Source organism: Ranitomeya imitator, chromosome 8, assembly GCF_032444005.1.
Source record: "Ranitomeya imitator isolate aRanImi1 chromosome 8, aRanImi1.pri, whole genome shotgun sequence".
NCBI classification, from domain to species: domain Eukaryota; kingdom Metazoa; phylum Chordata; class Amphibia; order Anura; family Dendrobatidae; genus Ranitomeya; species Ranitomeya imitator.
Genome location: NC_091289.1, coordinates 142732368 through 142757726, shown reverse-complemented (window position 1 = coordinate 142757726; position 25359 = coordinate 142732368). Strand labels below are relative to the sequence as shown.

The 25359-nt window shown below is 43.9% G+C and overlaps 1 protein-coding gene across 1 annotated transcript; it reads left to right on the top strand.

Annotated features, from left to right (window-relative positions):
• Positions 1–205: 205 nt before the first annotated feature.
• Positions 206–25359, top strand: MYOC (myocilin). The gene is made up of 4 exons (XM_069737485.1): positions 206–878; positions 18016–18090; positions 22950–23078; positions 23623–25359. The coding sequence occupies exons 1-4, from the start codon at positions 341–343 to the stop codon at positions 24405–24407; spliced, it is 1527 nt and encodes a 508-aa protein (XP_069593586.1). The 5' UTR covers positions 206–340; the 3' UTR covers positions 24408–25359.

Here is a 25359-nt window from a genome sequence, read left to right as displayed (position 1 = left end):
ATTTAGCTTTCTTGAGGGCAGCAAACTCCCAAACAGCAAGAAGCTGCAATATGAGCTGGCTCCAGGCATGGTGTCACTCCAGAGTTCAGACTCGGGAGTCTGGAAGATTCCTGTCATTTTATCTATCCCCCTTTTTTTGTCACGCCCCCACACCATCCGTCATCCATCCTCAGTGTATAAAGGAGAGGTTGAGGTGAGCTTCCCAATACACAGCAGATTGCAAGAGTTTAACTTAGTTTAGAGCAGCAGATCTTCATTGGGATATTTGTCTGAGTCTGAACTTTTTTAGAGCCTTATTTTTACCATTTCTGAGGAGATCAGCAGGACACAGTGCTGCACAATGGGGCATCTTATCCTTACTATTCTGGTATCACTTCTGTTTAGTTTGGCCCAAGGAAGTCCCCAACTCCGAAGAGTGAATGATCGTCAAGGACAATGCACCTATACGTTCACGGTCCCCAGTCCAAAGGAAGGCACCTGTGCAGAACCTGGAGAAGCAATGACAGCAATTGGTGAACTTCAACGTGAAAACACAGCCATCAAACAAGATACAGATGCTTTGAAAATTAGGCTGAGCTTGTTGGAGAAGGTGGTGAACCGGTTATTGGGAGGTGAAGGAACTGGACGATCAACTTCTTCACCCCAATCTTTTACGGATGCTCAAATAGAAGTGCAAAGGCTGACGCTGGAAAAGATTGAATGGGAAAGTCAGAGGGGAAGTCTGGAGATGGCTTATTCAGACCTCCTGAAGGAGAAGTCTTCTTTGGCAGAGGAAAAACAGAGGTTGACCGAGAGGCTCGAAAAGTTGCAGCAGAGACAGTGTCCTCAAGTTGCTGAGACATCTAGGAATAGAGAGCAGCCAATATCTCCAAGACAAGGTGAGTCTTAGTCATGCAGAAATTGCTATAAGGCTAAGTTCACACAAAGCATATTTTCGCCATAAAAAAAGTAACTGACAGTGCTCTGACCAATGTTATTCAATTGGGCTGTTCAGATGTTTGTTTTTTTTCAAAATGTCCTTGCAAAAACAGAAAAAATCACAGCATGCGCTAGGCTCTTCCAATTTTTGGATGAGATTCACTTATTCAATTCTATGGTTGGGCAAAAAAAAGTAAATCCCACATGGATCAACCCTATAGTCCCCGAGTTTTACAGATACATTTCAATTCTTTAACATAGAACACTGTATTTGATGTTGTAAATTTTAACTATTGCTGCTGATGTATAAAAAAATTAGATGAAAAAATATGCGCTTTTTCTGTATGTAAAATGAACAGTAGTATACATGCTTGTGTGAACTTAGGCTTAGAGTAGGCGCACATGACCGTTTTCCTCTGTGCCCGAGAAAATGGTCTGATTATCAGAGTTTGATCAGAATGGGATCAGTTTTTCTCATAGATGGAGAGAAAAAAATGTCTCCACCTTTTCCATTCAGTCAGTCAGTGGAAATCAGGCCACGCTAAATTGGACCACACTTGGATGTCATCCGATTGGGGTTCAATGTTATCCACGGTCCCATACACTTGCATTGCCAACACTTGGGTGAAAATCGGACAAAATCGGTTTTCTTTCCTCTACAACTCGGTCTGAGGAAAAATTCAGACATATGCATGGCTCCATAGAATAATATGGGTAAGAGTGATAGCACTCGCCCGATATAAATGGTTGTGTGCACCTACCCTAGCCGTGATTTATTCTAGACTAATATAACTTTACTGCTTGTTAATTTTAATGAGAACCTAATAAACAAATATTTTATTATGTTGGAGCTGTTTGGGAGAAATGAAAGGACACTGAGTGTGCTGAGTAATAATATGGATAGGATTTTTGACTTAATAAAGCAGGACACTCAAAAGTGCTGGGGTCAAACAAACAACACATAATCTGTGATACCACAAGTGAGCACTATAAAATGCAATTATCTTATTAACATTTAGTATTTCATCTGCCAAATCAGTAGACATCTGGATCATATTTAGCTACTGACATATGCGTTGGATGAAGAAGAGATGGCATCTTTCCTTCTTCATTGTATCCTCTATTCTTTGTAAAACAAGACTTTCCTACCGTCTCCCACATTGCTATCAATTCTAATATGATTTATTAACTGACATGAAAGATTTTCTGACTATAACAGTTAGATTTTTTTTCCTCCAGTAACAGCATCACTTCTGTCCATAGGCTGTGTCTGGTATTGCAGCTCAGTCCAATTCATGTGAAAGTGACCGAGCTTGTTACCATTCAATACCTACACACAATAGGGGAGCGGATTTGGAGAAAAAGTTTTTCAATCCAGCGAAACGCTGCTTAAAGTGGTGTTTTCAAGTCTGAACGTTATTCTCATATCCAAAGTATAGTGGATCATTTTCCAATTGCTGAGAGTCTGAATGCCGTGGTTCCCAGCACTCCTGAGAAATGCGGGTCTGAAGGGGTCAATCATGCGCACTGCCTCTCCATGCATTCCAATAGGAGCACCGAAGATTAGCCGAGTGTTGCACTCAATAATCTCCTGGCGGTCCCATTAAAGGTAATCTGTCAGCAGGTTTTTGCTATCCCATCTGAGAGCAGTCTGATGTAGGCAAAGAGTAGCTGAATCCAATGAAGTAACACTTAACTTACTGGGTTGTGCCTTTCTGAAACAATTAGAGCTTTCAGATTCAGCAATGAAGCAGGGCTGAGAAGCTGCCCACACCCACACCAGACTCTCTGTGCAAAAGTTAATAGACAGTGAGCTGCTTATCACAGCCGGGGGCGTGTCTGACCAGGGATCACACAACCAGCTAGGCACAGAAATGATAAGCTACTGGTGCTAAAACAATCATTGTAAGCAAACAAAACCTCTGAACTTGATTAGAGAGGCATTACTAAAATCTTTGTTTTAACACCTACGCCATGCTGTCTTCAGATTACATAGCAAAAACCTGCTGACGGATACCCTTTAAGAATGAATGGAGCTGTAGTGCACATAAACGACCTCTCCTCCTTTCAGCCGGGGCTCTTCAGAGTCCCATTTCTCAGGATTGATGTGGGCAACGTCATTCCAACCTCCAGTGATCAGAAAGTTTTCCCTTTCCCTTATCCTTTGGATAGAGGATAACTTTTAAACTTAATAATATCCTTTTAAACTGGCAATGCTTACCACTTAGGCTGGGTCCAAACCGCCATATTAAAAATTGGGCCTGTCATGACCACAAAAGTCAGTGTTGCTTGGCTTTGTGTCCAGCTGCATGTGCTTGTCTTCTTGTGGATGACACATAGTAGCGCAGAGAACTTGACGTTCACCAGGTTTTAGTCTGAGCCATGCCGTCCTGTAAATAAACCCCATTGATTAACCCTTCAGGTTACGTGGAAAAGATCATGACCTGATCTTCAGTCTTATTCAAGTGACAACATATTCATTAGGTTGCAAGGACTGGTAACATGACACAGGACATGCCTAAAGAGATAACCAGATCTAGTGTCAGCAAAGAATTTATAGTCTTTGGTGATAAGTGGCCAAGTCCCCGAGGAGCAGAGTGTCAGCGGCTCATTGAAAACTCTAGTTATAAAAATGTAATGGCATTAGGACGTCCATCTGACTGACGCCTGATATATCGTTTTTGTTTAAATCATGTTTATTGAGTGGAGCAAGAAGAATAAAAGTAAACGATACAATCTAGTATATCAGCAGGATACCAGGTAAAATTACATGTTAGTCAAGAAATGCATTACAACAACATCATGTATCTTGCACTTAACATTCTGAAAAATAATAATACTGATTGGTATTATAATATGTTGACAATAAAGAACAATTGAAGTGATTGATAACCTATATTAATTCTCATTGTGATTATTCAATAATCATAATACATATTCAAGCTAAAGGAGGGGTGGAAGACAAACAAAGAGATTAGGATAAGGAAGAGAATGGGGGGTAGAAAGAAGAGGAGAGGATTGGGTAGGGTAATGGGGTAGGTTGGGGAAAGGTGTGGCTATCATCCCATCCTATCGGTCAGGACGCGGACTAATGGATGATCTAGTGGTAAACGAGAGCGAGTCATGCACTACATCAGGTTTCAGAAATCCAGAGATCCAGGTCAGGGGTTTCCCTGAAAGCTATCCAGGGGGCCCATGTGATATAGGTTTTATCTACATTGCCTAGAGATTGATTTATTAACTGCTCCATCCTATAGATGTCATTGAGTTCCGCTACAAACTTGCCGCGTGGAATCAAGTTCCTAACCGCAGTAAGAAAGTGTCTGAGGATGCTCTTTTTATATCGAGAAATCGACAAATCACATAGGGATAGTAATGCTATGTATGGAGAGGGTTGGATCTGAGTAATAGACATCTTGTTATGGAGCTCGAATATAGCCAACCAAAGGGCTTTTATGGGGGGGCAATCCCACCAAATGTGCATATAAGAGCCAGTCTCCTTTAAGCATCTCCAACAAGTGTCAGGAGTAGTGGGGAACACAGTATGTACCATAGAAGGACATCTATACCATCTTGTCAAGATCTTGTAGCTCCTCTCCTGTGATACCGCGCATAATGACGATCTAAGCGTGAAGAGAATAATTTTTTCTCTATCCTCAGGCGGTAATGGCCTTCCTAGGTCACCCTCCCACTTCGAGAAGAATACTGGTGATCCCTGCAGTGGAGCCCTTCCCCCCTGGAAGATTTTATATAGCAGCGAGACAGTATGATCTGGAGGGCTTGTTGATGTGCAAAGCGTCTCAAAAGGAGTTAGCGGTCTGCCAATATTGGTTTGTTTAGAGATTGCGTAAATAAAACTTTTGAGTTGTTCATAGAAAAACCAATCAGCAGAGGGTGCTTCCTCCTCCGGAAATAATTCCTGGAGGGATTTCATCCTAGTCTCATTTAGATAGTCATGGAGAATGGGTTTGGAATCTTTTCTCTTGTTTAAATACATCTCTCTTTTTAGCCCCGCAGGAAAGGCAGGGTTGTCGTAGATTGGGATCAAAGGTCCTGGGAGAGTTGTGATCTTAAGGTCTGAGCTTTTATTTTTAATGAGAAGCGATAAGTTTCGTGTAAGGAAGGGTAGACAGGCACCTGGCCCCGATCTACCCCCGGACCAGAGAATAACCTGAGAGTCACAGCCATTCAGATCATTTTCTAGCTTTACCCATTTTTTACTATTTATGTTGTAATAGAGGTCCAGTATACATGTTCCTAATGAGGCGTAACTATAGACCGCAAGATCTGGGAGGCCCAGACCACCTGTCAGCTTTGATCTGCTTAGTAACGTGTAGGAAATGCGTGCCCGATTATGAGACCATATGAACCGAGTGATTATTTGTTTAAGGCGAGAAAAGAAGGAAGCTGGCAAGTATAGAGGTATTGTTTGGAAAAGGTATAAAAGGCGTGGTAAGAGGTCCATTTTAATTGCGTTGATCCTGCCTAGCCAAGACAACTGGAGCCTATGCCATTTTTCTAAATCTAGGTTAACCTTTTGTAGGGCTGTTGTAAAATTGGTCTCAAACAATTTAGATGTCTGGCTGGTAATCTTAACGCCTAAGTAGGTGATGGAGTCAAAGCGCCATTTAAATGGAAAGGTGGTCTTTAGTTGTTCGACCAAGGGGAGTTGTAATGAGATGTTTAAGATTTCGGATTTGTGGGAGTTCAGTTTGAAATTACTTAGGAGGCCGAATTTGTGCAGTTCCAAGATAATGCTTGGTAGGCTCGTAGATGGAGACGTGATATATAGCAGAATATCGTCTGCAAAAGGTGCTATCTTGTGTTCTTCGGAGCGCAGTTTTATCCCTTTGATTGAGGGGTTATTTCTCAATGCCACGGCCAAATGCTCCATTGTTAGTATATATAAGAGGGGAGAGAGTGGGCACCTGTTATGGCTGGCAATCAGGCAACACAGTGTGCAGTAATCAGCGCACATACAGAGATCTGGCAATAACCAAAAACAATAGGACGAGCTCTGAGACGTGGAATCTCTGTAGACTGCAGTACCTGATCTATCCTCACACAACTATAAGCAGCAGTGGATTGCGCCTATCACTACCTATGCAACTCGACACTGCCTGAGGAGCTGACTAGCCTGAAGATAGAAATACAAGCCTGACTTACCTCAGAGAAATACCCCAAAGGAATAGGCAGCCCCCCACATATAATGACTGTTAGCAAGATGAAAAGACAAACGTAGGAATGAAATAGATTCAGCAAAGTGAGGCCCGATATTCTAGACAGAGCGAGGATAGCAAAGAGAACTATGCAGTCTACAAAAAACCCTAAAACGAAAACCACGCAAAGGGGCAAAAAGACCCACCGTGCCGAACTAACAGCACGGCGGTGCACCCCTTTGCTTCTCAGAGCTTCCAGCAAAAGTTAATAGCAAGCTGGACAGAAAAAACAGAAAACAAACTAGAAGCACTTATCTAGCAGAGCAGCAGGCCCAAGGAAAGATGCAGTAGCTCAGATCCAACACTGGAACATTGACAAGGAGCAAGGAAGACAGACTCAGGTGGAGCTAAATAGCAAGGCAGCCAACGAGCTCACCAAAACACCTGAGGGAGGAAGCCCAGAGACTGCAATACCACTTGTGACCACAGAAGTGAACTCAGCCACAGAATTCACAACAGTACCCCCCCCTTGAGGAGGGGTCACCGAACCCTCACCAGAACCCCCAGGCCGACCAGGATGAGCCACATGAAAGGCACGAACAAGATCTGGGGCATGGACATCAGAGGCAAAAACCCAGGAATTATCTTCCTGAGCATAACCCTTCCATTTGACCAGATACTGGAGTTTCCGTCTAGAGACACGAGAATCCAAAATCTTCTCCACAATATACTCCAATTCCCCCTCCACCAAAACAGGGGCAGGAGGCTCCACAGATGGAACCATAGGTGCCACGTATCTCCTCAACAACGACCTATGGAATACATTATGTATGGAAAAGGAGTCTGGGAGGGTCAGACGAAAAGACACCGGATTGAGAATCTCAGAAATCCTATACGGACCAATAAAACGAGGTTTAAATTTAGGAGAGGAAACCTTCATAGGAATATGACGAGAAGATAACCAAACCAGATCCCCAACACGAAGTCGGGGTCCCACACGGCGTCTGCGATTAGCGAAAAGCTGAGCCTTCTCCTGGGACAAGGTCAAATTGTCCACTACCTGAGTCCAAATCTGCTGCAACCTGTCCACCACAGAATCCACACCAGGACAGTCCGAAGACTCAACCTGTCCTGAAGAGAAACGAGGATGGAACCCAGAATTGCAGAAAAATGGAGAGACCAAGGTAGCCGAGCTGGCCCGATTATTAAGGGCGAACTCAGCCAACGGCAAAAATGACACCCAATCATCCTGGTCAGCGGAAACAAAACATCTCAGATATGTTTCCAAGGTCTGATTGGTTCGTTCGGTCTGGCCATTAGTCTGAGGATGGAAGGCCGAGGAGAAAGATAGGTCAATGCCCATCCTACCACAAAAGGCTCGCCAGAACCTCGAGACAAACTGGGAACCTCTGTCAGAAACAATATTCTCTGGAATGCCATGTAAACGAACCACATGCTGGAAGAACAAAGGCACCAAATCAGAGGAGGAAGGCAATTTAACCAAGGGCACCAGATGGACCATTTTAGAAAAGCGATCACAGACCACCCAAATGACCGACATTTTTTGAGAAACGGGAAGGTCAGAAATGAAATCCATCGAAATATGTGTCCAAGGCCTCTTCGGGACCGGCAAGGGCAAAAGCAACCCACTGGCACGTGAACAGCAGGGCTTAGCCCTAGCACAAATTCCACAGGACTGCACAAAAGCACGCACATCCCGTGACAGAGATGGCCACCAGAATGATCTAGCAACCAACTCCCTGGTACCAAAGATTCCTGGATGACCGGCCAGCACCGAACAATGAAGTTCAGAGATAACTTTACTAGTCCACCTATCAGGGACGAACAGTTTCTCGGCCGGACAACGATCAGGTTTATTAGCCTGAAATTTCTGCAACACTCTCCGCAAATCAGGGGAGATGGCAGACACAATGACTCCTTCCTTGAGGATACTCGCCGGCTCAGATAACCCCGGAGAGTCGGGCACAAAACTCCTAGACAAAGCATCCGCCTTCACATTTTTAGAGCCCGGAAGGTATGAAATCACAAAATCAAAACGAGCAAAAAATAACGACCAACGGGCCTGTCTAGGATTCAAGCGCTTGGCAGACTCAAGATAAGTAAGGTTCTTATGATCAGTCAATACCACCACGCGATGCTTAGCACCCTCAAGCCAATGACGCCACTCCTCGAATGCCCACTTCATGGCCAGCAATTCTCGGTTGCCCACATCATAATTACGCTCAGCAGCAGAAAATTTCCTGGAAAAGAAAGCACATGGTTTGAACACTGAGCAACCAGAACCTCTCTGTGACAAAACCGCCCCTGCACCAATCTCAGAAGCATCAACCTCGACCTGGAACGGAAGAGAAACATCAGGTTGACACAACACAGGGGCACAGCAAAAATGACGCTTCAACTCCTGAAAAGCTTCCACGGCAGCAGAAGACCAATTAACCAAATCAGCACCCTTTTTGGTCAAATCGGTCAATGGTCTGGCAATGCTAGAAAAATTACAGATGAAGCGACGATAAAAATTAGCAAAGCCCAGGATTTTCTGCAGACTTTTTAGAGATGTCGGCTGAGTCCAATCCTGGATGGCCTGAACCTTAACCGGATCCATCTCGATAGTAGAAGGGGAAAAGATGAACCCCAAAAATGAAACTTTCTGCACACCGAAGAGACACTTTGATCCCTTCACGAACAAGGAATTAGCACGCAGTACCTGGAAAACCATTCTGACTTGCTTCACATGAGACTCCCAATCATCTGAGAAGATCAAAATGTCATCCAAGTAAACAATCAAGAATTTATCCAGATACTCACGGAAAATGTCATGCATAAAAGACTGAAAAACAGATGGAGCATTGGCAAGTCCGAACGGCATCACCAGATACTCAAAATGACCCTCGGGCATATTAAATGCCGTTTTCCATTCATCTCCCTGCCTGATTCTCACCAGATTATACGCACCACGAAGATCTATCTTAGTAAACCAACTAGCCCCCTTAATCCGAGCAAACAAGTCAGAAATCAATGGCAAGGGATACTGAAACTTAACAGTGATCTTATTAAGAAGGCGGTAATCAATACACGGTCTTAGCGAACCATCCTTCTTGGCTACAAAAAAGAACCCTGCTCCCAATGGTGACGACGATGGGCGAATATGTCCCTTCTCCAGGGATTCCTTCACATAACTGCGCATAGCGGTGTGTTCAGGTACGGACAAATTAAATAAACGACCCTTAGGGAATTTACTACCAGGAATTAAATCGATAGCACAATCACAATTCCTATGCGGAGGTAGGGCATCAGACTTGGACTCTTCAAATACATCCTGAAAGTCCGACAAGAACTCTGGGATGTCAGAAGGAATGGATGACGAAATAGACAAAAATGGAACATCACCATGTACTCCCTGACAACCCCAGCTGGTTACCGACATAGAGTTCCAGTCCAATACTGGATTATGGGTTTGTAGCCATGGCAACCCCAACACGACCACATCATGCAAATTATGCAGTACCAGAAAGCGAATAACTTCCTGATGTGCAGGAGCCATGCACATGGTCAGCTGGGCCCAGTACTGAGGCTTATTCTTGGCCAAAGGTGTAGCATCAATTCCTCTCAACGGAATAGGACACCGCAAAGGCTCCAAGAAAAATCCACAACGTTTAGCATAATCCAAATCCATCAGATTCAGGGCAGCGCCTGAATCCACAAACGCCATGAGAGAATACGATGACAAAGAGCACATTAAGGTAATGGACAAAAGGAATTTGGACTGTACAGTACCAATAACGGCAGAGCTATCAAACCGCCTAGTGCGTTTAGGACAATTAGAAATAGCATGAGTAGAATCACCACAATAGAAACACAGCCTGTTCAGACGTCTGTGTTCTTGCCGTTCTACTTTAGTCATAGTCCTGTCGCACTGCATAGGCTCAGGTTTACTCTCAGACAATACCGCCAGATGGTGCACAGATTTACGCTCGCGCAAGCGACGACCGATCTGAATGGCCAAGGACATGGACTCATTCAAACCAGCAGGCATAGGAAATCCCACCATGACATCCTTAAGAGCTTCAGAGAGACCCTTTCTGAACAAAGCCGCTAGTGCAGATTCATTCCACAGAGTGAGTACTGACCATTTCCTAAATTTCTGACAATATACTTCTACATCATCCTGACCCTGGCATAAAGCCAGCAGATTTTTCTCAGCCTGATCCACTGAATTAGGCTCATCGTAAAGCAATCCCAGCGCCTGGAAAAATGCATCAACATTACTCAATGCAGAATCTCCTGGTGCAAGAGAAAACGCCCAGTCCTGTGGGTCGCCGCGCAAAAAAGAAATAATAATCAAAACCTGTTGAATAGGATTACCAGAAGAATGAGGTTTCAAGGCCAAAAATAGCTTACAATTATTTCTGAAGCTCAGGAACTTAGTTCTGTCACCCAAAAACAAATCAGGAATCGGAATTCTTGGTTCTAACATCGATTTCTGATCAATAGTATCTTGAATCTTTTGTACATTTACAACGAGATTATCCATTGAGGAGCACAGAGCCTGAATATCCATGTCCACAGCTGTGTCCTGAAGCACTCTAATGTCTAGGGGAAAAAAAAGACTGAAGACAGAGCTAAGAAAAAAAAAATGATGTCAGGATTTCTTTTTTCCCTCTATTGGGAATCATTGGTGCGGGCTCCTTGTACTGTTATGGCTGGCAATCAGGCAACACAGTGTGCAGTAATCAGCGCACATACAGAGATCTGGCAATAACCAAAAACAATAGGACGAGCTCTGAGACGTGGAATCTCTGTAGACTGCAGTACCTGATCTATCCTCACACAACTATAAGCAGCAGTGGATTGCGCCTATCACTACCTATGCAACTCGACACTGCCTGAGGAGCTGACTAGCCTGAAGATAGAAATACAAGCCTGACTTACCTCAGAGAAATACCCCAAAGGAATAGGCAGCCCCCCACATATAATGACTGTTAGCAAGATGAAAAGACAAACGTAGGAATGAAATAGATTCAGCAAAGTGAGGCCCGATATTCTAGACAGAGCGAGGATAGCAAAGAGAACTATGCAGTCTACAAAAAACCCTAAAACGAAAACCACGCAAAGGGGCAAAAAGACCCACCGTGCCGAACTAACAGCACGGCGGTGCACCCCTTTGCTTCTCAGAGCTTCCAGCAAAAGTTAATAGCAAGCTGGACAGAAAAAACAGAAAACAAACTAGAAGCACTTATCTAGCAGAGCAGCAGGCCCAAGGAAAGATGCAGTAGCTCAGATCCAACACTGGAACATTGACAAGGAGCAAGGAAGACAGACTCAGGTGGAGCTAAATAGCAAGGCAGCCAACGAGCTCACCAAAACACCTGAGGGAGGAAGCCCAGAGACTGCAATACCACTTGTGACCACAGAAGTGAACTCAGCCACAGAATTCACAACAGGCACCCCTGCCTTGTACCATTTCTGACCGGAAACACATTTGAAAGTGCGCCGTTGACCTTGACCTGGGCACTAGGAGAGGTATATAGAGCAGAAATCCTGCGCATCATATTTTCTTTTAAGCCAATTTCCTCCAGGGTTTGGAAGATGAATTCCCAATGAACCCGGTCAAAAGCTTTTTCAGCGTCAATTGACATGATACACAGGGGATCCCCCTCCCTGCCCGCTCTGTCGAGTAGAGAAATAGTTCTGATTGTGTTGTCTCTCGCCTCTCGCCCTGGGACGAATCCTACCTGGTCTTGATTTATTAGTTTAGGTAAGAGGGGGCATAATCTATTTGCTAACATTTTAGCATATATTTTAATATCAACGTTTATCAAAGAAATCGGCCGATAATTATTACATGTAGAAAGATCTTTACCAGGTTTGGGAAGCACTGTGATGTGGGCGGCGAGTGATTGTGCAGGGAAAGAACCTCCCGAAGAGACAAAATTACAGGCCTCCAGAAACAATGGGCATAGTGGTGCATTGAATGATTTATAGAAGCCCGCTGAGAACCCATCAGGGCCCGGGCTTTTCCCTTGTTTTAGGGCTCTAATGGTTTCGGATACCTCTTCCATAGAGAATTCCCTTTCGAGATCGGCTAAGTCGTCTTCAGGCAATATAGGCAATTTGTGTTCCTGTAAGTATGATTTAATTTTATTATGGAGAAATTGTGGAGGCGCGTCTTTATAGTGTCCTGCTATATTGTACAGAGATTCGTAATATCTACTAAAGTTGGAAAGGATGTCTTTAGTATTGAACACTTTATTCCCTTCTTTGTTTTTGATAAAGGGGATGTAGGTATTAGGGTTGTGTTTGTTAAGGGCTCTGGCTAAAAGTTTACCACTTTTGTTGCCGAATTGGTAAAAGCGGCTTCTGAGTCTCTCCCTAAGACACTTGGATTTTTGATCTATGATAGTCAATAATTTCTGCCTAACTGAAGTAAGCCGAGCAAATGTACTGGCGTCGAGATCTCGTTTATGCTGATTTTCTAATTGATGGATTTGATCTGTTAGGGTAATTATTTCCGCCGCTCTCTCTTTTTTCAGCCGGGCGCCATGGGAAATGAGAACACCTCTCATTACACATTTCAAAGCCTCCCATCTCACAGTGGGAGACGTGGTGTCCCCACCATGGTCGGCCACGAAATTCGCGATTGTTTGTTCAATCTCGGATTTACATAATGGATCCAGGAGCAGATTTTCATTCAACCGCCAGGAGAATCCAAATCTCAAGGCGGAATGAAGTGAAAGTGATAAGTAAATAGGTGCATGGTCCGACCACAGTATCGACCCCACGTCCGCCTCTATCTGTAGGTCCAGTAACTTATGTGAAACAAAGAAGTAGTCTATTCTGCTATATGTGTTATGGATTTTCGAGAAGAAGCTATAATCCCTGACTGTAGGATTCAGAACTCTCCAGGCATCTACTAGTCTCAAGCTGCGTAGTTGGGATCTAATTTTGTTGATAGAAGATGAAGAATAGGAGGACTTACCTGAAGAGACATCCACCGCAGGGTTCATTGGGATGTTAAAGTCGCCTCCAAGTATCACAGGAGAGGAGCCAGCAAACTCCACAAGACGCCTTTTGCAGTCAGCTCCAAAAGTCTGTTGCCCTTGATTTGGAAAATAAACATTGGCTATTACAAGTTTATACGTTGCCCATGAGATGAGTAGGAAGATATATCTGCCATTTTTGTCGATTAAAGAATCTAGGATTTCAGGCATGAAGGATTTGTGGAAGGCTATTGAAACACCTTTTGATTTGCAATATGGGTTAGAGCTGTGATACCATTTGGGATAATTTTTCGTGACACAATGTGGCACCACTCCAGTTTTGAAGTGAGTCTCCTGGAGCAATAACACAGAGACCCGTTGTTTATGACTATCGAACAGGACCCGCCTCCTTTTCTCTGGAATATTTAGCCCCTTTACGTTAAAGGAGCAGAGTTTTATTTTATCCATAATCTAAAATTTTGACGGCTTCTCGTGACATCGTGCGCCCCACCCGCCAGGACACGGGACAGCCAAGTGTGGTAAGGGAAAAACAAAGGGAAAGAGGGAAGAAAGACAGGGTAGGAAAAAGGCAGAAATATGTGAAGAACATAGGAAAAGGTGCGTTGAGATTGACGCACCGAGTCTGGTCTCGCATCAGTATGGCTGGGGCAACAAGAAGGGGAAGAGATAGCTCCCCTCCTGCCCCCGAACCGTGCACCTCAAATGGAAGAAGGAAGCCGAGGAGAACACCGACCCCCCCACCTCCCCGTGAACTTGATAGGTCCTACGATCAAGAGTCTACAGGCATATGATATCCATGCAAAACAGAATAATAGTGATACTAATGGCATATCTAATAAGGTCGAGGTGTCTCGCTTATTGACAGAGAATTGTAAAACATTAATAACATTCGCGACACCATAAGTTTAAAGGTTCAGAACTTGAGCCAGACCCCCATGGCAGGCCGCCAGTATGTCCGCCTACCCGGCCAGGAGGATCAGCCTAAAAACAATATACTAACATAGGACCTATTTAACTGCAGCAGAGCATCTGGACATAACACAATAATAACCAGGAACTTATTGAAACAAGTGAAAAGAAAAATGTAGAAAACAAAAAGGGGAAAAAAGGACTTCATGGAGGATCAGAAGGGACCTCATTGGAGAGCCTTTTCTTGGACTGAGGGACCTTGAGCCACCTTGGAGGAGCGTTCGGAAGTGTTGGGGTTGAGGGCCATTCTGGGAGATCTATTAACGGCAGTTCAAATGTTCCTAAGAAGTTGGCCAGGTCCCCAATTCGGCGGAAGTATGCGCTTTTCCCATTTTTGAATGCTGTTAGTTGAAATGGGAACCCCCATCTATAAGGGATGTCTCTTTCCTTAAGAACTGCTAACAGGGGTTTCAGGGCTTTGCGCAAAAACAAGGTACGCCTGGATAAGTCTGATAGGAGTAAGATTGGTTGGCCTTCAAACTGGAGAGATCCCTTTTTCCTAGAGGCCATCATGATGGACTCCTTGGTTCTGAAGTAATGCACCCTACAAATGACATCTCTAGGGCGTAAATCAGAGGTGGGTTTGGGACCAAGAGATCTATGGATCCTATCAAATTCAATGGTACTGTCCTCGCAATCACCCAGAATGTCTAGAAATATTTTCTGAACTGTGCGATCTAAGTCCTGAGGACTGACGGACTCTGGGAGGCCCCGTATGCGAATATTGTTACGCCTGTTACGGTTTTCCAGATCCTCGAGGCCAGAAGACATTTCCTCCAGTCTTATAGTATGGTCCATTAAAATTTCTCTATGTGCCTGAAGTTCCTGCGAGATATCCTCCTGCGTCTTTTCCACATCCTCTATCTGTGATGTAAACTCCTTCTGTAGGTTATGTATCTCCTTTTTGTACGAGTTCTCAAGCCTGCATGCAAAGCCTTCCAGGTCCATTTTTGTTGGTAGAGCTTTAATATATTTGCTTAGATCAGCTATATTCATGTCTTCAGGCAAGTCTTTGTCTCCCTTGTTGATATCTGCTAATTTTTTGGGAGAAACATGTGGAGCCTGTGACTCTCCCGAAGAAGAGTTGTTTTTATGTGAGGCTTGCGACATTGTTGATCTCGTGTTCCTTATTTGGGGCGGCTGATTTAAAAACCGTTTCATATCCTCCGGAAGAGGTTCCTTATGTAGGCTTGTGGGATTTCCAGAGATCTTTTTGTTTTTGCCCATAGATGTCTGCTGCTATCAATTATATCCCAGATAAATGTTTAGGGGAACATGGGGGTGCAGCCATCACCACATTAGCCATGGCCCCCCATCAGCAAGCCCCCTCCGAGGTGTGTGAGTTTATATTTTAAGTGTTGAGAGGAGCATGTACAGTGTTTCTGACGAGAAGGGGAAGGACCTTTTGCTGCTAATATCGGATCCAGCACTAGGTGTCGCCAGAGATCTAAATTTGTATGCCTTGGTTTTGTTAGGTAGAATGTTGGTAGATTATTTTCCTATATTAATAAAATAAAGTCTGATGTAATACAATGACAGGCAAACTGCACCACTTCTGCAGCAAAAAAGGAGAGGAAGAGCACACCAGCAAATAGACGCGCCAGAGGTTACAAATGTGCTGAGTCACGTGGGTGCTTCTTCATGAGGGGAACTGTCCCCAAGATGGCAACCACCTCCCAGTGGCGGGAAAACAGTCAAGGCAGTAAACACAATAGTGGGTGCTTCAGAGGTCTCTTATCCCACCTGTGTGATTATATCCCGATCCAGCCCTCCCCCTCGACGGGGTAAAACACTAATACAGTGGCTGTGTGAGCAGCGTTGGTGCCCGGTAGGAGTTCCCGTAGTCGGGCTTACCTTGCGCCCTCCTGTGTAGGAATAACGCTGGGGCTGTCTAGGTCTGGTCCGCAGCGCCGGCGGTAAAAAGCAGCGTCTCCGGTTGAGGTCCTTGTCTCTGCAGGGTCAGAATCAGTGCTCCAGTCTTAGAGGTCCGGAGCGGTCGCTGTAGGACCGTGTCTCGGCGCAGCGACCGAGCGCCAGCAGGCCGCGCCGGGCTCCGCAGCAGAGCGGCCCACCTCCGGGATCTCCGCCTCCGTCTACGGCCACCCGGCGTCAGCGGCCCCGCGCGCCCGGACCCAGCGACCTCTCCCGTAAGGCTCCGGAGTGGGTGCCTGCCGACTCTCCGTGTCGGCCGCAGCACAGAAGGAAGGGACTTCGTTCCAAGCAATCGCGGGACCCGCGCGGCGGCAGGAGCTCTTGCCGGGAATCCCTCCTGCGGTCACAGCGTCCTCCTCGACTTCTTGTCACCTCTGGCGGCGACCCCGGAGGTGTAGGCGCCCCCTCTCGCCCAGGCGCCGCGGCTCAGCGCCCAGCCAGCTAGATATCACCAGATGGCCAGAAGGTTTAGGTCGCCTTTTGGGATCTTTACCCCTCGCCGCAGGTGTCCCCTCTGGTCAGACGTCCCGCCGCGCCAGGTCTCAGCGCAGGCAGGGAGGCTCTTTACTCCCGCGCCGGGGTGCTGTGGAGGAGGGGACGCTTACTGTTGCGTCTGACCTCTCTGGGTCCCGGCAGCTCCGGAGTGAAGAAGGTCCGGCGGGGCTTCCTGCTCCGCACGGGGCTCTTTCTGTTGCTGCGGTGTGGATTTCTCCCGGTGGATCTTCTTGCTTGGTTCCGGCGCGGAGAGAGCCGGCGGCGCCGGCGAGGAACGACCAGGGGGCTACACAGCAAGATGGCGCCGACCAGGTAATGGCGCCATATCCTCCCGGACACCCTCCGCTCCCGAACAGCCACCTGGTTCTTCTTTATGCCCCTCAGCCGTCTCGGTGCGACCCCAGCAGTGTAGGGACGCTGGGAAAGTCTTTTATCCCGTCTGTAGGGGCAATAAATGAGGTCTTTTACGGGCTTTTAGCAGGAGCTACAGCGAGCTGCGTCCTCTCTGTTTGAGATCCAGGCCACGCCCCCCTGATATATCGTTTTTATGCCAAATATCCAATCAAGAATGTAACAGCTTTTTTGTGTAATAAAACATCGTCAATTTCTGTTGGTTTTGTTTTCTTTGGTTATGTAATATATTTTCTAGATGACGACTTACAGTAACATGGCCTTAAAGTTTAGCTGGATGGATGATTATAGACTTGTGATGCAACTACTTCATTAGGGATCATTCATATGTCCCTTGTTTTCACGTACGAGGAAAACAGTCTCAGTTTCATCACTGACTTTGATCAGTGTTTTATGAGACTTTCAATACAGTGTTATCACAGTCTCATCTGAGTTTTATGTTTTTCTTGGGTCCAAAAAAAAAAAAAGTTTCTCTACCTTTTGCTATCTGGCACTACGTGACAATCGGACAGCACAGGCATAGGATACGGTTGCTGTCCGATTTCTATACTCACCCATGAACTTGACGACTTTTAGCCAATACTCGGGTCAATATCAGACATGTTTCCGTGATTTTGTGCTAAACACTTGGTCCACACCAAAACAAATCGGACACGTGAATGGCTGCATCGGCTGTAATAGGTATCAGCTTTGTCCGTGAAAAACAGGGATAGAACTCTTGCGTGAAAAATGTATGTCTGATTGAGCCCTTAAGGTCCATGTGCACGGTTCCTTGAAGCTCCAAAAGAGAATATCCCCCATCTTTGTATGGCATAAAATGGAGCATGCCAAAATTTTTCTTTATAGACCTGAAAATATAGGAGTAAGCTCACCAAAAACATTCTGTTCATTTCTCTGGTGGCCTTTATTCTATACATGAATTACCACAGTTGTCCTCTCAAGCAAGTATGCCCAAGTTCCTCTTCTCAGCTCAAATAATGCTAGAGAATGGGATCCCAGAAGATGGAGCGATCGGGCGTAGAACAACTTCCGAGCTTTCTCAATACCAATAGACCATGTCATTATGTTATTCAGCCATTGTGCTAATTCTTTGCAATTGTTCCATTTTCCAGCACCATATGTCACTGATAATCATGGAGGATCTGGCAGGACATCCTCAGCACAAGGCAAAGGTGGACCCTCTGAATGTAAGTAAATCTAGATGTTGTTTACCATCAATAAAGCAAAGTGGACACTGAGTCTGCACTAAACTGTATGTAAATATGCGGTGCGTGTTGGTGCTGCAGCAGCCACCATGTTGTGTGCCGGCGGACACCGCTTGAGTCACACATAATGATTGTAAAACTCCCCGACTCCCTGCCATTGCCGGACCTGCTAGCAACATGTGCGGTGCAAACTAGGAACCTCTAAGGCGGTCCGATGATTCACCAATCACAGCGAAGCAGAAAGAGAGTAAAAGCATCAGCCAATCAAAGTATAGCACATGGGAGCCAATTGTGAGAGCTGTTAGTGTAGAGGTCGCTGCTGAGTGGATGAGCATGAAACATGAAAAGCAGAATCTTCTCCATAGAGAGCCAATCACAGGAGGAGGCTGCAGAGGCTGGTGGACAGGGGCAGAGCTATTCACATCCCCCAAAGATGTGGAGAGTAGATGTGGGGTAGATAATGCCACCTTCTAATTTGCAATTTGTGTAAGAAAACTGAATTATTTGTAATCTCATTACCAATGATGAAAAACAGATGTGAGAAGCTCGCAGTTGGTATATAAAGAGGGCGTGAAAAGTCTGCTGTCTGTATATAAGGAGGGGACAAAAACCTGCTATCTGTATGTAAGGAGGGGGTGAAAAACCTGCTGTCCGTATATAAATGGAGGAGTCAGAAGCAGGGGTGTACCTAGAAATCATGGGGCCCCATAGTAGAAATTCTATTTGGGCCCACTCCAACAAAAAAATAATTAATATTCGGCTGGGTCACAGAAGAGCATATCTCACAACTTTGCAGCCGTAATTTCCTCCCACTGAAGCCCTAAATTTCCCTTTCTTTGCACCCATAAAGTATGATGCAAACAAATGTGCTCTACAAACACAGTATGATGTATCCCACACAGTATGATGAATCCCACACAGACCGACACACTGTATAACTGCTTGCATACAGTATAATGGCCCCCACATAGCCCTCTAAATATCATAATGGCCTACACATAGCCCTCCAAATATTATAATGCCCCCCACATAGCTCTCCATTTAGTATAATGGACCACATACTACATCCTAAAATTCTCCATATATTATACTGCACCTCATAGTCCTCCATTTAGTATACTGCACCCAATAGTTCTCCATTTAGTATACTGCACCCCATAGTCCTCCATATAGTATAATGCATGCTCCATAATCTTCTATATAGTGTAATGCACTCCCCACAGTCCTCCATACAGTGTAATGACCCCAATAGTCCTCTATATAGTATAATGCAGCCTCCAAATAGTATAATGCAGCCCCCATAGTCCTCCATACAATATAATACACTCCTCATAATCCATACAGTATAATGCACTCCCCATAGTCTTCCATACTGTATAATGCAATCCCGATAGTCATTCATACAGCATAATGCACTCCCCATAGTCCTCCATATAGTACAATGCACTCCTCGTAGTCCATACAGTATAATGCACTCCTTATAGTCCACCATACAGTATAGTGTACTCCTCATAGTCCATACAGTATAATGCACTCCCTGTAGTCCTCCATACAGTATAATAGACTCTCCATATTCCATACAGTATAATGCACTCCCCATAGTCCTCCATATAGTAAAATGCACTCCCCATAGTCTTCTATATAGTATTATGGCCACGTTAATGTACTCACTGATTTAAAAAAATAAATAAGTTCTTAATACTCACCTCTTCTCCTTGTTCCCTCACTTTTCCAGTCTCTGAAAAGCTCGCACATCTCAGCGGAGCCGGCACCATGTAGTGACGTCATTGTGCCCACTGCGCTGAGACATCAGATGCTGAGGGAGAATGGAGGAGGGAACATCAGCTGAAGCTCCCTTTTTCATCACTCCTCACAACTGTATCGGCATCCAGGATACCTATAGAAGTTGAACCTTCGGTGACGGATGGAGGGGCCCTGTGCCAAAGCTGGAACCAGACCCTCTAGCTCATGGGCCCCATAGAAGCCACGTGGCTTCCTGCCATTGGCGGTTCTCCACTGGTCAGAAACTTGGAGTTTGTATATAAGGAAGGAGTGAGAATAATGATAATATATTCCGCCGTACTTTATAATTCTGAGAGGACATGTACAGACAACATCAGACATTAAAGAGTAACACATACAGTGAGTGACATGTAAATGTTGGGGCATCCCTGGTCAAAATTACTGATATTATTAATAGTTAAAGTTGAGGATGAAATGATCTCTAAAAGGTCTAAGATTAAATATGACACATTTCCTTTGTATTTTAGGCAAAAATACATATATTTTAATCTTTTACATTTTAAAAATTACAAAAAGTAAATGGGCCAACGCAAAAGTTTGGGCACCCTTGAAGATTTGTGTGCTCAGATAACTTTGACCAAGGTGATCTTGTGCAAAAAAACAGCAGCCATGGGTTCATTTAAGCAGATGCCTAGCACTCTGAAAATAGACATGACACCATCTGTAAAAAAGCTGAAGTTGAAAACAGCATGGTTTCTGCAAATGGATAATAATCCTAAACACACGTCAAAATCCACAATAGACAGCCTCAAAAGGCAAAAGCAGAAGATTTTACAATGGCCCTCACAGTCCCCTGGTTTGATCATCATTGAAAATCTGTGGCTAGAATTCAAAATAGCAAAGCATGCCAGACGTGCCAGGAATCTCACAGAACTGGAAGAATTTTCCAAGGAAGAATGGATCAAATAAGAATTAAAAAGACTTGTCTCACTACAAAAATCGTTTACAAGCTGTGATACTTTGAAAAGGAGGTGCTGTTAGATGCTTACCATACAGGGTGCCCAAACTTTTACATCAGTCCATTTTGCAATTTTTAAAATGTAAAAGATGAAAATATATATATACAGTATTTGTTACCTAACTTTAAGCCTTTAGAGATCATTTAATATTTAACTTACTTAACTGTTCACAATAACAGGGGTGCCCACACTTTTACATGCCACAGTAGTTTAACAAATACAAGAGGAGTGAGGGCCTTGCGCACAAGCTTTTAATCAAAACAAGGAAGGCACTAAAGGTAAAAAAGTGTTTGTAGTGTATGGTCCAGCCATTATCAGGAGTGAAAAATATTGGATGAAAGAGAGAGGTTAAATATTTTAGTTTAGTGGGTGGTGACAGCCAGAAAGAGGGTCTTGGGGAGGTGTGAGGAAAAAGGGTCACTAGTGCTGGTAGTTGGGCGAGAAGATGTGAGGAGCCTGGTAATGTCTTCTGTCACTAATTCAAAGACTGAAAGTGAGCTTGATGAAGTTCAGGAGAGAAGAGGAACCATGATATTAGGGGACTGGGAGACAATTTCCTGTCAGAAATGGTACATTTTTTTCTTTGAAATACGTGGCCAGATTGTCATCAATGCTAAGGTTGGTGATTGTGGTCTGTACCTTAGGACTGAGGAGGGAGTGAAAAGTGTAGTTTTGGATTGTTAGATAGTGAGGTGAGGAGGGTGGAGAAGGCGGCTTTTTAAAGAGGGGAAGGGCAGAGTTATATGTTTTAAGAGACATGCTGTGAGTATATAATGAGGGGTGAGAAGCCTCCTGTCTGTATGAAACCAAAAACCTGCAACCCAGAAAAAAAATAACCGGGGAGCTAGAATCCTTGCCGCCAGGTGCTGGCACTACTGCATCACAGTCTAGTAGATACAAGTGCCCACGAGACATTTCATTCTGGGTGCAACCTGCCTTGTCTGTGTAACTAGCGTATGCCCATAGCTGCCGCCCGAGAGGAGCCTGTGGATGCATCGCCGCTAATTCCAGCTGTGTGAGATGGGTGGAGGGTTGACTACTGTCTGTAATAGTATGTGATAAGCAGAGCTGAGTTATTTATCACTATAATAATGGGGGAATCGCAAATATTGGATGATTTCTATGGCAATAAACCGTGAGTGGGTTGGGGTAAGGAAATAGTATATAATGGCTGATTAATGGAAATTACAGTTACTGTGATAATAAGTGAGGGTTGGACATGAAACATCAGACAGTACAGCTCATAGGGATATATAATTCAAGTTTGAGGTATGTTTTAGTAGAGTTGGTAGGAATTGATTTACAGCACCCAGTCCCTTGGCCACAGCAGCAATCTGAGGCTCCTGCCCTCAGAACTGCCTCTTATCTGATGGGCATCTGTGGCTCGTCTCTTGATTTCTCAGCCTGGTGCAACGTCACATGTGCATCACACCAAAATGATCACATGGCGCCAGACCAGCTAATAAAAAGAAGAGCCGTACATGCCAATCAGGTAACAGGTGGTTGTAAGGACTCCCATCTGGTGGCCACAGATTCCTGCCATGGCCAATGGACTTGGTCCTGCCAATCGAATGGCACCAACTCTACTTTTTAGAATATATTTTTATCTTGATTTTTTTAATAATGATTTTGTTTGTATTTCAATTTTTGCTTGAGTGAGAGGAAGTGAGAATTGGCACTGACTGTCAGTCATATATCTCATGAGCGTATTCGATGGACTGTAGCCACAAGGGCTATGTGCACTGACACATTGTCAATTGAGATGACAGCATGCCATTGCCATATTTACATGGGTCATCCTCAAATTCAGTGTGGAAAATCTGAAAATTTTGCACAAGGACAGTTTCACACAAGATGGTATTTTTGTACATATTATGTCTGGAACTCTTAGCCCAGGCACAGACCTAAAATTTAAAAAAGTCTATAGTTTAAAGGGGTATAAATACATAAAGTGATAACTAAATTTTCTCAAATAAACCTAAAGTCGTCACATAAGATGTATCATACAGTTTTTACATAAAATTTTCAATTTTAAATGTTTTTTACAGACTTCTAATGGTATGTTTTTTAATATTTTAGTGTCTCCCTGGGGCGCGGATGGGGTGGGGTACCAAGAATTGAAATCAGAGCTTACAGCACTTCCTGCGTCTAGAATGTTTCCAGAAAGTCATTCAACGGGCCAAGGCTCAGAGACCATGGGGATACCTGGTACAAATATTTTTTTTTTTCGTACTTAATATTTGTGAAACATGCTTGGACACATAATTGCACCTCCCTAATATTGCATTACACCAACATTACATTAAATGTTCCATTAAGCATTTTCCAAGAAGACCATTACAATTTTGGCCTTCGCTGATTAATGCTACTGCACACATGAGGAATTAGGTTTAATTTCTGTTGGCAGACGCTATGAAGTAGTTATGTTTATTATGCCTAGGCAACAGGTCAGTCTGGCAGCCATCATAATTGAGGACGGCTCATCAAAATTGGTTCTCTGCAAATCTCATAACTAGAAGCCGATTGAGAATTTGGAACTAATAGGAAATGCAAGATTATTTTTTATTACAAGATTTGAAAATAACAAAAGAAAGTTGATTTCCAAGATATGTTCTCTTTATTGGATCATTTTAAAAATTCTAAATATGATAAATATGGCATGGCACCATTTTAGCCTTTTCAAGCCAAAAGACAAAGATAAAAGAACAACAACTTAGATTTGAAAATAAATTAACTTCTATCTCTTTTCTAGGATGTGGTGAACTTACATGGGTCGGAGAACCTACTACTTACCGAAAGGCAGATAATATTGCTGGTAAATATGGAGTTTGGATGAAAGACCCAGAACCAGTATCTCCTTTTACGTTGGACACCATTTGGAGAATAAATACTGTTGGGGCAGATATACGGCAGGTTTTTGAGTATGAGAATCTTGACCAATTAGTAAAAGGTTATCCTACCAAGGTATATGTTGTGCCTCGCTCCATGGAGAGTAACGGGGCTGTGGTATACAAGGGTTCACTATATTATATACGCAAAAAATCGAAAATAATTGTAAAATATGACTTCAAGACAGAAACAGTCGCAATCCAGAAGGAACTTGCTGACGCCGGATATCATGGTAAATACCCATATTCTTGGGGAGGCTATACAGATATTGATCTGGCGCTTGATGAGGTGGGTTTGTGGGCAATCTATAGCACAGAGAATGCTAAAGGCTCTATAGTTATATCTCAGTTAGAGCCCAAAACCTTGGAAGTGAAACAGAGCTGGAACACGACAATTCGAAAGCAGTCAATGGCCAATGCATTCATGGTGTGTGGCACGCTGTACACCATCGCAAGCTATTCCTCTCCAACCACCACTGTCAGTTTTGCTTTCGATACTCACACTGGTGTCCAGAAGCAATTGAGCATCCCATTTCAGAATCAATACGGCTATGCTAGCATGGTAGATTACAACCCAACTGAGAAAAAAATTTATGGCTGGGACAATTTTACCATGGTGGCCTATGATGTCAGGCTTTCCAAAATGTGAGTAGAGATGGGATGTGGAGGATTACGCGTGAAAAGGGCAAGGTGGGAAGACTGCCAGTTGGCATGGGGTACATTAAAGGGAGGGGTAAGCTTTGCAGACGTAGAAAGATCTAAGAGGAACTACCTCTCATGCACTGTCTCCCAATTATCTGTGCTTCAGCCACTGGGAAATGATCTTTCTTGCAGTTAAGTACCATTTACTCACATAATGGGAAACAAATAATGCTTTGCATGGTTAGTGGCATTATGAGATACTGGCAGAATGCAGAATCTAGAGAGAACCCATGTTTGCATTCTTAATTTGAGATTATTTTCCCATGGGTTAGTCATAATAGCGCTGTAATTATTGCATATGCATAGAGAACTGGAGCAGCAGACTACCAGGAGCGGTTACAAATATGTACTTACAGGTTGGGATGGAAAAGGCTGTCCACTCGGAATAATCAGGGTATACGTATATGGTTTTTTGCAATTGCACTTACGATTAATTGGATTAAGACAGTCTCAGGTTGTTTTATTAACAAAAGATGCTTAGGCTAGGTTTCCACACTACGACATGTGGCCAAAACCATGTAGCTGACGGGTTTTAGAAGCAAGAGCGTCACTTACTCAGAACATGGTTTCAGCTACACACAATAGCTAGAAAACCAAGCCTGAGGGTCTTCCACACCATCAGGTTTTTGGTACATGTGCCATTTTATTTTTACAGATGGATCACACATTAATTACTATGAATGTGCCTTTTCACTTTTTTTTTTTTATTGGTCGAAAACTCCTCCCTCCTTAAAAAAAATCCAAGACGCCCAACTTTGACCCATGTTGTGGATTAAACTTTCATATACAAATCAATTGCCCAGTGAAGGAAATAAAATCAAAGAGCACATAAACGTCATCCCTGTGCTGTCCCTATTTTACGGGTAGGAAAAGCTAAGAATATTTTTTCTTCATATGTG

Bases quoted from the DNA above. Each gene is read 5' to 3' on its own strand.
- MYOC (XM_069737485.1), top strand. From the start codon at position 341: ATGGGGCATCTTATCCTTACTATTCTGGTATCACTTCTGTTTAGTTTG. The intron at 879-18,015 runs GTGAGTCTTAGT...TCCATTTTCCAG, and splicing joins GCCAATATCTCCAAGACAAG to CACCATATGTCACTGATAAT. The intron at 18,091-22,949 runs GTAAGTAAATCT...TTAATATTTTAG, and splicing joins CAAAGGTGGACCCTCTGAAT to TGTCTCCCTGGGGCGCGGAT.